This window comes from Phoca vitulina, unplaced genomic scaffold (assembly GCF_004348235.1).
Source record: "Phoca vitulina isolate PV1807 unplaced genomic scaffold, GSC_HSeal_1.0 scaffold7, whole genome shotgun sequence".
In the NCBI taxonomy this organism is placed as follows: domain Eukaryota; kingdom Metazoa; phylum Chordata; class Mammalia; order Carnivora; family Phocidae; genus Phoca; species Phoca vitulina.
In genome coordinates this window covers 2,083,977-2,097,309 of record NW_022589710.1, presented here as the reverse complement: position 1 = coordinate 2,097,309, position 13,333 = coordinate 2,083,977, and the positions used below count along the sequence as shown (strand labels likewise).

Sequence of the window (13,333 nt, the reverse complement as noted above, 5' to 3'; positions counted from 1 at the left end):
AGATAGCCAACAATTACATGCATGAAGTCAATGCACCATTTGTAGGGAGCCCAATGCGGGGCTTAATCACTTAATAACCCTGAGATCATGACCTGGGCCAAAATCAAGAGTCGATCGCTTAACCATCTGAGCCACCCAGGCGCCCTGTAAAATGCACCATTTGAAACAGATACACAATAATGTGTGTGTTAGGGGCAACCAGGCTGTAGGGTGGGCTAGACATGACAAGGTTCCCTAAGAGGGAGTTTGAAGTGTATTGAAGGAGCCACTTTAGGAAGGCTAAGATGAGAAGCAGGGTTCCAGGCAGAGGTAGCAGTATGAAGGCATGTAAGTAAAAGAAACCTGACACATCTGTACAAATTTGGGTAATTTGGCAAGGTTTAAGAGATGAGCTGAGAGAAAGGCAAGGCAAAAGTCTCGATTTTATCTTGAGTCGGGAGATGGTAACAGATTCGCCTTTTTAAAAGTTTAGTATGAAAGTGTGGAAGATGAACCAAAAAAAAAAAAAAAAAGGCTATTGCTAGAACTCTGAAAGCAGGAGGAACTAGGTCAACACAGAAACAGTGAAGATGGTGAAAAGAACAGAAAGTAGAGAGCTGTGTAGAAGGCAAGTTTAGCTATACGGGGTAAAAGGGAGGATATAGACTGGACCCCCAGATTTCTGAATTGAGCTGGGCAGATAGTGGGGTTATTCACTGAGCCAGGGACCCCAAAGGAAAAGCAGGTGTGAAGGGAAAGACAGTGGGGTCAGGTTTAGACATAATTCCAGATGACCTTGGGTCACTCTCCTGGAGTTGTCAAGTAAGAAAACATATGGGTCCGGAGCTTAGCAGCACAACCTAGCGAAAGATGGAATTCGGTCATGGAAGCCAGGAGTTGAGTAAAATTGATCTAGGGAGAGTCTGGAGAATGAGAGAGAGAGAGAGAAGAGGGCCAAGGACAGAAGCCCGGAACTGCAGCTTTAGCAAGATCTCAGAGAGAAGAAAGTAAGCAAGCAGGAGACCCAAGGGAAGAGGAGAAAGATTCAAGATTTAAGGAATGGCCAACATAATGAAATGGTGCCCCCTTGGGGAATTTATCACCTGGCTAGAAAGTCATTACATCTACAGGTGAAAAATGAGGTAGAAAAGTTGCCCATGAATGTCCTTGATAAGTGCCGATGAAGGATATAGACAGTTCTTACAGAGTTGAGAGGAGGGAGGGTTTGGAGTTGACCTGAAGCTTGACAAAGGTGATGAGACTTCACTGAGCCTGAAATATGGTTAGAATTGAAACCAGGAGAGAGAGGTCATTTCAACTAAGGCCCTGAGATTTGTTCAAATCCATCCTCATGTCTGAAAATACCTGGAGGTGGATCTTCTGTTGATTGTGGTCATCAGTGTCATCTTTGAATACTGAAGACAGCTTTTGGTTCTCTTTTAGTAATAATGCCTATTGGTTAAACAGTATCATATAAAACTGGATGCAATGTTACCTGATACCTTGTACAAGGTTCAGGAAGTCATGACAAGACAGTATGGCTTATTCCAGAAACACAGATGTGTCTAACATGGAGGACATCATGAGGGTCAATTTCGATGGGAAAAGACAAGTCCTAGTTATATACCCTCCTAATTTTATGGTAGCTAATTCTAAAATCCCTTTGGTTTAATACAGCTATTCCTGGCTGTCAAGTCTCAGATTCCCTGCCCCATATTTGCCCTAGCCTCTGGTGGCTAAGCTGTGGGTATGTGAAAGGAAGCAAGAAAGGGAGGAAATTTTAGTGTGCTCCGCCCACTCCTCTGTCCCTTCCAGTCCTTTCCATCTTCCCATTCCATCCCACTGGCCTCTTTCTTCTCAAGACCGCTTGACTTACAGTACAGCATGGGCAATAACTCTTCATTGACCAAGAGGAATACCTTGAGGACAGAAACAGTCAGGCATTACCTTGGGAAATAAACTGTCAAAATCTGTCTCTGCTAGTCTGCTCACAATTCTGTCTACTTGCATTGCTTCCCACAACCTACACCATATCTGCAAAGAAGAAACTACAGAATAAGGAAGAATCATTGGAAAATCAGGTTCCAGTGTTGGCCATGCCACTTCCTTCCTTGCAAACCACTTAACCTCAACTTAGTCTCAGTCTTCTCAGGAGAATTTGTGTGACAGCCAAATGAGATAATATTTGTCAAGGTACTTAAGATTGGAACATGCTATTCCCATGTTAGGGAATGGTCTAACCTAGGCTATCATCATAGTCATGAATATGATGTGAAAGCTGAGGGGGACCAAGACTTCGCCTCCTCCTCCATCTGTTCTAAAGACATAGACTTTCCATTCCAGTCCTTGTATTCCACCAGTTTCCTCCAGAGCCTCATCTCCTCTCCTCTAGTCCCTATTAATCTGTGTTGATTTATCTTGGCTCATGGAGTCCTTAATACAACTGAGTAATACCAAGTTACCCCCATTCTCCTCCCCTTAGCACACAGTGGAAGCCCTTAAAATCCACTCCTAAAGAAGAAAAATGGGAAACAATTTACAGAATCCTTCGTAGGCACCAGGCACTTTCTGTGCCTGAGATTCTGTTCCACAAACCACAGACTTTTCCCACAGAAGAGAAATTAGGAAGCCTTTACAGCTGAGACTGGAGGTGGGGGGTTGGGGGGGTAGACTACATTTCTATTAAAAGCTGTCTGTGGCTAGATGTATCCATCCCAAGTACAAAGTTAAATGATGTAATAAACTTACCAAAGTCATAAAGCTATTACATAAAATGCTATTAAATATCTTCTACTCAATGTTAACAAAATACAGCTATAAATTTTCCTGGGTTGTAATTTGGAAGTCGCTGGTTCTCAGTGGGTTATGCATCCGCCAGTTCTTCACTGTTGAACTGTGTTTTCCAGTCCTGGCAAATGGGATGTCAGGGATACATAATCCTTTGAAGTGTGATGGTTTTCAACTTTCTCATGAATCTGGAAGTCCTTAGTTTCTTCTGAGGCTGGTTTCTGTCACCATTTTCCACCTCCTGGCTAAGTGCAGTATTAAGGCCCCATATTTCATAAACTGGAGATCAGAGGCAAGGAGGCCCAGCCAACCACGCCATGGCTCAGGATTCAAGGTTGGGAGCTGGCACATCTCCTCTGAACTTTGAGACCAATTCACAGCTGCTTACAAGAAGCCATGCATCTAGGGATGGCAGGGTAAAATGGAAGGGAGGAGTTGAAAGGAATACAGAGCATTCTCTCTGGAAAAGTTCTGTGCCCCCTTTCCCTGTGGGTTTTCACCTAAACCCAGGTCAAGAGGAAATGTGCGTAAGATCCAGATATGTCTCATTGAACTTGCCTAACTCTATAAACTTGTCAGGATTTCCATTTACTTTTGCAAGCCAAGTCCTAAATCCAGATGGCCCCTGTCCCTTGGACCCTCACCAAAGAGAATGGCAGGAGAGAGGGCTGTGTCAGTGAAGGGGATGCGAGAGAAGCCATTGGCATTTGCCCAAGTCCTGCAGCCCGGGGGTCCTCTTCCTGCACACATGCAGTCAGACAAGATCAGAAGAAATGTTGACTGGTTCCTAGATACCCAAAGCTTCTCTGTAGGGACCTGTCTTGCTCTTGCAGGTGCTCCGCCTTTACGGGGTTCTGTCGCTGGAGGTCAGCCAAGGCGGCCTCTGACGCTTTTGCTGTGCTTCTTCAGGGAACAGCATCCTCCATTCAGCGGCCGATAGTGTGACCAGCGCCGTACAGAAAGCAAGCCAGGCCTTGAACGAGCGCGGGGAGCGGTTAGGCCGAGCAGAGGAGAAGACGGAAGACATGAAGAACAGCGCCCAGCAGTTCGCGGAAACTGCACACAAGGTGGGTCCTGCAGAGGGGCGGAGGTCTCCACTCCAGGTGCTCAGGGAGCTTTGGCTCCGAGAAACTTACTGCAGTGTGTTTCCCATAGTGGGAGATACAAAAGCCCTTTTTTTTCCACCTTTTATACAACCTGCTGCTTAGTAAGTACCAGAATCGTGAAAGAGTGCTTCTTGTACCTGTTTCTTCATTTCTCTCCTTGCTAACGTCTTTCTCTCTGTCTCTGACCTTGGATCTGGATCTTTGGGAAATGTGGACCAACCTTAGTTCCTGCCCAGAATTTTAGGGCTCAAGTTTCAGGGAAGAGGATGGGGGAGGAGGAGGTCAGATCCAAGAATATCCCTCCCCCCATGGCCAATGCTTGGAAAGGACTTGGGGCTGCCCGTGCTTACTTTTCCTTGCCGTCCTTTTCCGGTCACGGTCATGAACCCAGCATCCTGTGTTCTTATCTCTTCACTGTATGAAAAGCCAGCTCTAGTCCCCCCACCTCCAACCCACACAGGGCACCTCAGGGCTACTTGCCCCTCTGCAAGGGGCCTTGGATCTCTAAGGCTGCCCTGACTCATGCGGAGCTGCCCCCCAGGGCTCCTACCTGCTCTGAACCCAGGTCATGGCATTTCCCACGTGACCACAGGCACACACATGCACGTTCACACGCTCCCGAAGACTGTGCCTTCCAGAAGGGGAAAGGGGAGTTTTTACTGGCAGCCAGCTCTCTGAGGCAGTCACAAACCAAAGGAAAGAGTGGCCCTGTTGGTCAGGGGATAAAGAGGATTTATGACTGATCTTGTGCTTCAGGTCAAAGGGCAGCTGTCTGGCTAGGGATTGGAATTTAGGTTTCCAGAAACAACCCCTGCTGATAACTGTTGGCCTCTCCGACTCATGATCCGGCCTTTCAGATATGCTTTTCAGGTGACCTTTGGGGAAAAAATTAACTTGCTTCAACGGAAAACCCCAGCTCTGCTGAAGAAGGGAGAATGCACAACCTGAAAAGTAACCAGAAAGGTCTCCCCAGCTGAGGCTGGCTGGCCTCACCCAGGGGCTCATGCCCAGCACTGACTGTGGATCCGAACCCCAGGGGATGCTTCCTGCTCTCCTGTCCCGCAGCCCCCTTGCACAGAGCTGTGTCCTTCCATCATCAGCTCTCTGTTGTGACGGGGTCTTACTGCACCCCTGTCTCAGGGGCCCATGTGGGCTTCCCTGGAGGAGACTTAGCCAGATCTGGCTGAAAATGCAGGGTGGCCAAGCTGGAGGCCAGACCCTTGCTCACCGCATGTCCCGGAAAGAGGGAGCTCAGATTGAAGATTTCCAGAAGGTTCAGATTTAAGGTCCCTTCTCCAGCCTTTGTGAGACAGAAATGATGAGATGGAAACGCTAGAATTCTTGCCCCAGCTTCATTTATAACCACAGCAAATGTTGTGGTTGGGGGAGGGGTGGTAGTGGAAGTCTGGAGAAGCATTCAAAGTGTTGATTTGGGGAAGAGAATGCTAACGGGAGTCATTTTTGAATTGTCTTCCAGTCTGGGAGGGGTGATAGTGCAGGCAGTTCTCCTCCGGACCTTGCCTCACAGGATAGAACAGTCAGCAGTGCACTGATAAGATTCTGCTAAAACCAGACTTTAGGTGAATGATGAAATCATGAGCCAGGTTACCAAGGAAGTCTGTGAAATCGCTCTTCCTAAGGCAGAGTAGACAATACCTGGAGGTCATCCATGTGGGCGTCCCCCTCAGAGGCAGTTGTACAAACACTGGGTTGGATAACCTGACCAGATGGCCATGATTCTTGGCCCTGGTCGCCCTGTTTCCCTGATGTTGTGGCCAAGTTTGCTGGGTGCTTGGGAAGACAGTATGGTGTGTTTAACATCTTACGTTTGATTTACCATCCCCATGACCTTGGGCAAGTGCCTAATTTCTCTAAGCCCCAATTCCCTCATCAGTAAACTCAGGCTAATTAATAACAGTGCCTGTCTCCTAGGGTGTCGAGAGAATTGAATGAATTCAAACCTATAAATCTGTGATCACAATACCTGACATTATACAGATCTGAATTAATACTGGCGATAATAATTTCCATGAAAATAGTTCTGTTGAACCTGCCCTATTCCATCCCATAACGAGCACCTATGTAGGGGAATGGAGAAATGTGATTGAGGACCCCAACAAAGGGATGGGGAGGAATTGGAGATGAAGATTTTGCAACCCCCCCCCCCCCCCACCGCCCCAGAGTGGGCTGGGCAGGGCTCCTGCTAAAGGCGGATACTTTCTAAACCCAGAATAACCCTTGAAACAGGGCCTGTCAGATTAGAAACTGATTAGGCCACCAAAGGCAAAGGGGCCTCTGGCCTTGACCACTGGGAGGATCAGTGCCAGCCAGCGGCCTGTTTTCAGGAGAGATGGAGGAGGGAGGGGGCGGCATGCCCTTGTTTTGGTTTCCCTGCCCGTGGGTGTTCTAAGAGGGAGGTGAAGGGGTTGCTGGTGTCTATTAGTGCATGTGAGGGAGTGGGAGCTAGGCACTATCCTGGCCAGACGTGGTTTTCTAAAACTGGGATGTGTGCTTATGAATCACCAGCATTGGCGGCATTCCTAACGAGGAGAATGACCACTTTAGATAAGGTGTGGCTATTTTCCCAGGGACTAGGACTCCCGATTTAAACCCACTGGCGTGGCCTGACCATGAAGATGTCATTTCCCCGGCCAGGCCCCCACCAGACCTGCTGGTGAGGACAGCGTGCCGAGGTGGAACCCAAACCTTCCGCCCCCAGACAAGCAGCTGTGTTGATTCATAAAGAGTGGGCTGTGTTTACGAGTTGAGACACAGGGTACATGCCGGCACCCTTCGCAGACCACAGCAAGACCAGGTGAGACCCTCCGTGCTTCCTGGTTGAATGAGGGCATGTCACCCCAGCCAGAGACTATGGTACACTTCTCTACACTGCGGTCAAAAGGATCTTTCTAACTTTTCCCAGGACTCCTGCAATGACCCAGGTCCATTAGTGAGTGGATCACCTTTGCACAGCCCTGCCATCAAGATATGTGGGTGCTTAACTCCAGGAAAGCAGATGGAAACTGCTCCTGCACCCCGTCTCCCCCAGCTCTGTTTGGCCTGCCTTGAGGAAGCGTGGTTCCTTCCTGAGCTGCGGGCTTGGCACCATCTCAGCCCTTAGGAAAGTAGCGCAGCCACAGAGCAGGCCTGCTCACTGTCCCCTGCCCCAGAAGGCACATCGTTGCCGTGTGCGCCCAGCTCTGACACCCGCCACAGGCACTGAGTCAGCAGGCGAGAGCGGCACCCACACCTAGGCATCCTCAGATGCCATTTCTCACGGAAAGGAATGCCGATCTGCCCTGTTTTGTACACACTCACGTTTGCGGGGCAGGGGGTGGTAAGTGGGGGTTTCTCTCATTGGCAGGGAGCGGCTGCCTCTGTCCTCACTATGGTCACCTGCTTCCTTTGGGTCCCTGAACCAGAAGGGACCTCAAGAGTCCAGGCCTCTTAAAACTCCCCCCAATATGAGTAACAATTTATCATTATTTAGAGGGAGTTGTTCACACAGCTTTGAAAGAGAAAGCTTTCCATGAGATAGTAAGAAAACAAAATACACCTGAAGGAAATTTTAATCTCCTCTTCTGTAGCAACTCTGACATCTAAACTGACCCAGAAGCATTTGAGTTAGAGATGATATTTATGATCATGAGGAGACTGAGGTATGGAGCAGTTGTGACTTTAGAGCTCAAGGTCATGCAGCAAAGTTGCAGCAAAGAAGCAACCCTGCCTTCCATATTCCAAGACTTCCAACTCCCAGAGAATTTTAAAAAAACAAACAACAAAAACCCTAGGTAGCATGGAAATGGTGCCACTTTCCGCAAAGATACTTCAAATAGTAAAAGACCCAGTCCCGTCATATTCCTGCGATGCTGAGCTGGCCACGGCCCCACCTGGCGGGGGCTGGGCTTAGCGCCATCCCAGACCCACGGTAGCAGTAACCGGGGCCCGGTTGTTGCTGAAGATTAATGACTGTATGAATTGGCACGAGACCATTAGCTGAAGGTTAACAGCTCCGTGAATAACAGGACAGCAGCACTGATCAAATATTTATGTTTGGTATTCATTATGCACAACACTTAACAGCTCTGTGTTGATTGGAGTGGTCCACATCGCTAAATAATGTATTAAAATGAGAGACGGAGCAAGAAGTGGAGTCCATACAGTGGAGGGGCTGCAGGTGGCGGGGCCGTGGAACAGATCAGAAGGAGAGCCCCCCACCCACCATGTTTCCTGGACCATAAGCTCTCTGAGGTCAGGAGTTACTAGCTACCTCCCCCTTTCTGAGCAAAAACCCACAGCGCTTAGCACGGGAGCAGCCCGGGCACGCTTGCACACACTGTCCAATGGTTGACGGATGTGGCGTCCACACTGCAGAGGCTCTGTGGAGGTCTCGCTGAGGCTGGCTTCACCAGGCAGAGAGGCACGGGGAGCTCTTCCAGCTGCGGTGAATTTAGCAGCCCAAGGGCTAGGTCCGCCCATCCCCTCTGTGCACCGGCTGCAAAGGAAGGGTTTGCTGCTCTCGCAGGTGGCCTAACTGAGGTGGCAGCCCCAGGGTTATGACTTTGTTCTTGAAGATATCGAAGAAAGGGAAGGCAGACCCTGATTGCCCTGGGTTACACTGGAGAGATGGATCGTTGACACCGCCCAGAATGACGGCCAGCACCACTGTGTGGAATCAGGGGGCTCCCTGGCTCATCCTTCAAGGACCGGGAACCTGGTCATGAAGCAGATGACAGGGCTTTCTACAAAGCTCTTGCCTGAAGAGAATCACCCGCTATTTGCTGCAAGTCATTCTGAATGGCAGAACCCTGTCCCCTACTCCCAGTCCCAACCCCCTCCCTAATGCCGGACTCCAGACACGTAAGGAATTACAGTTCAGGCGCAGCTCTGCCTTCGGGGTCACCTCAGTGTACGGGCTCCTTGGAAAGGATCTAAGAAAAGCAAAGTCAGATTTAACTTTATGATCCATACTTGCCTGTGTTGCCTTCAGTATATCATCGTGGGCTCTAGCTGGGCTTGGGAAGCTACAGAATGATACAGTGGTATTAGTGTTCCCATTTATAAGGGTCTAGCCTTTCAGCAAGCCACATTTCTCAAATACCCGCGGGAGGAGTGGTAAATAGAGGTCTGGATTCAGTCTCTTTCTTGTTCAGTCCCGGTCAGTAACACCGCTTCATCTCGCCAAGTGCTTTGGAACTTGGCTGAAGGTCCAGGCTGGATATTGAGTGGATTAATGCCAATTGTTTTCCTACGGTTGATTTTTAATACTTTATAAGATATCAGTAAATACTTACATTTGAGGAGTGTTGGTTTTCCTGAGTAACTAGTAACCTGGGAGCCCAGAGACCTCGGTTCTACTCCTACCTGTTCTAGGCGGGTCCCTCACTCTGCCTGCGCCCTGGCTGTTCCATCGGCTCCTTCCGGGGAGTGCGGGGAAAGCCGCATAGCACGCTCCCCCAGCAGGACACGTGACACCAAAGGAGCCGCTGGTAAGGAGGAGTAACAAAGGCAGTGCTCGGTGGGCTCTTTGAGAAAATGCTAATAATTTATAATAATAATATGGCGATCTGCCACAGCGAGTGAAACCTCGGTGCTGCCTCTCGTCATGCATTTGGGGACGGGAGCAGCACGATGAGTTCTCCCCGAAGCTGTAATGCCTCACTTTGCCATCCCTCTTTCTCCTTAGCTTGCCATGAAGCACAAGTGTTGAGAAACTGCCTGTCACGGCGATGACCCTCTCGAGAGAAATGGAAGAGTTTGCTCAGCAGTTCTTAACAAGAATTCCGGACCTCTGCTTGCTTCTTTTTTTCTCCCCCCGCCCAGTATACGGACATTTAGGTTTTTTTGCTTTTCCCGTTTCAGACGTTAATATGAAAGAAAAGACGTTGTGTTTATACATTTCACTAGGATCGCGCTAAGAAATGCTGCAGTGGCATCAGTTTCGTTCGGTGTTTTATTTTTTTCCACTGTATGTTTGTATGTGTGTCTCCATATGTGTCTTCTCTTCTCTTTAACTTTTTTTTGTAAGTAGTTTGAATATGAAATTTGGACCACATGCTATGCTGAGCTGGGTCTAAACTGGCAACAACATGTTGTTGTCTTTTTTTTCTTGATATTAAACCAGAGGGGCGCCCGGCTGGCTCAGTCAGCAGAGCATGCAACTCTTGATCTTGGGGTCGTCAGTTCAAACCCCACTTTGGGTGTACAGATGACTAAAAAAGAAAAAATGTGATATTAAGCTGGAAGACCTTTTCACATGGTGACATCAGATGTTCTTGTTGCTGGTTGGAAATCAGAGTCAAGCAGTGACTCTGTCATTTTGTCATTGCTTCTCTCAGTCTCCAAGCCACTCCTAACTTGAAGGTTAAGATTCTGTATCTTGAAACATAAGTCTGTATTATGGCAAACAATTGGATTTATCAGGGGAAACAGCAGTCTTAGATTTTTGCTTTTTATATAGTAATCTTTTGCATGAGCCATCACCAGCGTTCAAAAAAAAAAAAAAAACACAAAATCAGAATGGCAGATAGAAATCTACTTTCTGAGCTACAGTTTAAATACTTCAGTACTTGTTTCCATGCTGATTATTTGCAGTTTTCATAGGAAGGGTAAAAACTTGAGATCAAAGACGTAAGGAAAAGCCTATTTAAAAACCTCTGTGCATTCATGGATGTCTCTTTCTTTTGTCATTGGCCCAAATTACGGCAGCCGATATTGAAAAGAGCTTGGATTTTTATCAAGAATTGATTTGTCCAGATAAAGGTCTGTGTGAATGATAATGTGAAAAGATACTACATTTAAAATCTCTCTTCTTATTACAAAGTCATGCCTATTTTAGAAACACCCTCACCATATCACCTTCAATGTCTCTCTATCTGATTTTTGGAGGTTCTGATGTTGTTATTTGCTATCTATTTATTTAATGTAATTTAAAGTGCAGGTGTCTTGACAAATTGTATTTCATGGCCATTGCAACTTGCCCGGTCTGACATAAAACATGCTCGTGAAGCCTTTAGACTGCAGTCAGATCGAATGAAGTTGGCTCCCACACGTCCTGATTTTGCGTTACTCCCGAGAGTGCTGGGTTCAGAGTCTGGGAGTTTTCTTTCTCTGAGAATTAAATGCTAAACCTTAAATCTGCGCTCCGTCTTTGTGAAACAAGGAGGCAAGCTGCACATCCCAGACACAGTCTCAGCCTCCCACTGCAGTGCATTGATCTTTAAGCTGCCTGAACCTTCAGGACCCTTTTCTGATCCTCCTACCCATTGAGCCGACTGAGTCCACGCGTTGTAGCCTCTTACACGGCAGCCCAAGATGACTTTGGGGTTATTTATGCTGACTTCAATAGCTTAATTTCTCCTGATAAAGCATTCCCTGGGAAACAAAGTTGGGCTATAGGGGAAAAAAAAAAGTTATCTTAGACAGTACATGTCAAAAGGGAGATGAGGTTTGCTGGAGACAAATTTCTGAATCCTCTTAGGAAGATGGTCCAGTTCAAGAAAACTCTCTAAAATTAATATGGTAAATTATGCAAGTTTAATATTTTGTACTTTCAGTGTCTAAAAAGGTCAAAGAAGCAAAGAACTTGCTATCTATCTGATGAGTACCATTAGAAGCATTTATAATTTCTAAGAAAATCCCAAAATATCACTCAAAACGGGTTTTGTTTGCAGTCCTCAGTTCAGAAAACACGCATCCACATGGATATATTCATTTTCCAAAATTGGATTCCAGCTTCAGAGATAGATAGTTGGTATAAATAATTGAAAGGGTAAATCTAAAACCTCCCAACAATTGGCCAGACTTGAAAATAAAATTTGTTGCCAACTATCTAACAAGGGTGTTTGCAGAGCCTCTTCTAAAGTAGCAGAGGATGAGGTCATAAGCGTACTGTGAAATTGGAGCTTCTTCCTCCCTGGTAGAATTGTAATAGCTACTCTTAATAAATGTTAAGTATTCTGAATCTTGCCCTCTTACTTCACTCTCTGTTTATCCTTTTAGACTTCAGTCTTACTGGAAATAGCTTGGATTAGAAGAACACCTCTATTAGCTCCCTCTATTGATTCGCTTCCAGGGCGTGGCCATGCCCTTGACCTCCCTGGGTCAACGCCCTACCTAGGCCCCCAGCCTCTGTCTTTCCTCCACCTCCTGACCTCTTGCAGAACTGCCCTGTGATGACACACGTGAAGTTCTTTGCTATCCTTTTGTAGAAGGTGCTGCGATACAAGATATAAGTCTAACCTAGAGGAAATTGCTAAAATGTCACATTCTTTGGGACCAATTTGTTGGGTGAAGCTGCTAGAAGACAGTTAATTTGTTTCACTTCTGCACTTCATTATGAGTTTTGGGGATACTCTCTCTGTGAAGGACTTCTTCAATTGTACTGACAACACGTAGAGAAAAGAAGCTTCCTAGTATTACCCCTTCTTCCTGGAATGTAGCCGTCCATAGTAGTCCTCACCTAGTATTAGATAATCTGCATACAGGACGTATACAGTTATTCAGGTTAATGTTTCATATTAAAGAATGTATTTGTAAAATGTAACAAGATCAGTAGTTAACTTTTTTTAAGCTCTGAAAAAACAAAGATTGTGTTAGACTTACAATTACAGTGAAATCTGTCTTAATACTACTACTTTGTGGCTAACAAAGGTTGTGCATTTATGTAAAAATATTTACAGAATGCCCTCAATAAGGGATAATAAAGATAGGTTTTGCTTTTCATTTTTAGAATCGTAACACCGCTGCTGTCTGTGGTACAGTTATTAATTCTTCAGAAGTTTCTCTAGGATGTCAAATATAATTTTTGTTTCTTTCAGAGACAAGTTAACACCTGCTCTATGATTCGTGATTACGGTTAACTCTAATTTTGTCATTAAATATTTTAACTCTGTGATGAAAGTTTGTTTCTCGCAATTATTTGTCAACTTTGTAAAACACAACCCAAAAGGCAGGCATCCCCACGTTTCTGATGCTGATGGGAAGATCTTGTGGGCCTCCAGAACACCTAAGAGCTAGGATTAGCATAAGGATAGCATTTCCTTATATGTGTTCTAATGGGAAAACTTGAAACATTAAAAAAGACCAAAGAGCTAACCTTCATTTAGACAATGAGCTTCTATCCAGCAAGAGGGTTTGTTGGGTTTTTTTTGTTTTGTTTTTTGTGTGTGTGTGTGTTTTTTTCTTCTCATGGGCAAAGGAATTAAGCCGATGAACAATCCCCTTTCTGCTGATACTGGTGATGCGCTCAACTCACTCATTACAGCATGTGCCCTCATTCCGCAGACTCGTTTCATGCCCTGTTAAATTGGAAAGAAGACTTTATCAAATTATGTCGATTTATTTTTATGGAAATAACGACCGCATCACCCGTTTGTTTTCAAAGGAAGTGGCTTGGGTGACACAGTACAGAGCAGCCCCCTGGGTTGGCGGGGACATGTGCTTTTAAGGCAGGCAGGACT

General features: G+C 46.3%; 1 protein-coding gene across 4 annotated transcripts in view; it reads left to right on the top strand.

The window, feature by feature from the left end:
- Nucleotides 1-12,768, top strand: part of STXBP6 (syntaxin binding protein 6) — a 242,185-nt gene extending 229,417 nt beyond the window's left edge. For all 4 annotated transcript variants that reach the window (XM_032404855.1, XM_032404853.1, XM_032404854.1 and 1 more), the window contains 2 exons: nt 3,676-3,833; nt 9,559-12,768. In XM_032404855.1, coding sequence (XP_032260746.1) covers nt 3,676-3,833; nt 9,559-9,582 — 182 coding nt within the window. In that variant the 3' untranslated portion in view covers nt 9,583-12,768. The remainder of the gene's footprint in view (nt 1-3,675; nt 3,834-9,558) is intronic.
- The last annotated feature ends 565 nt before the right edge of the window (nt 12,769-13,333 follow it).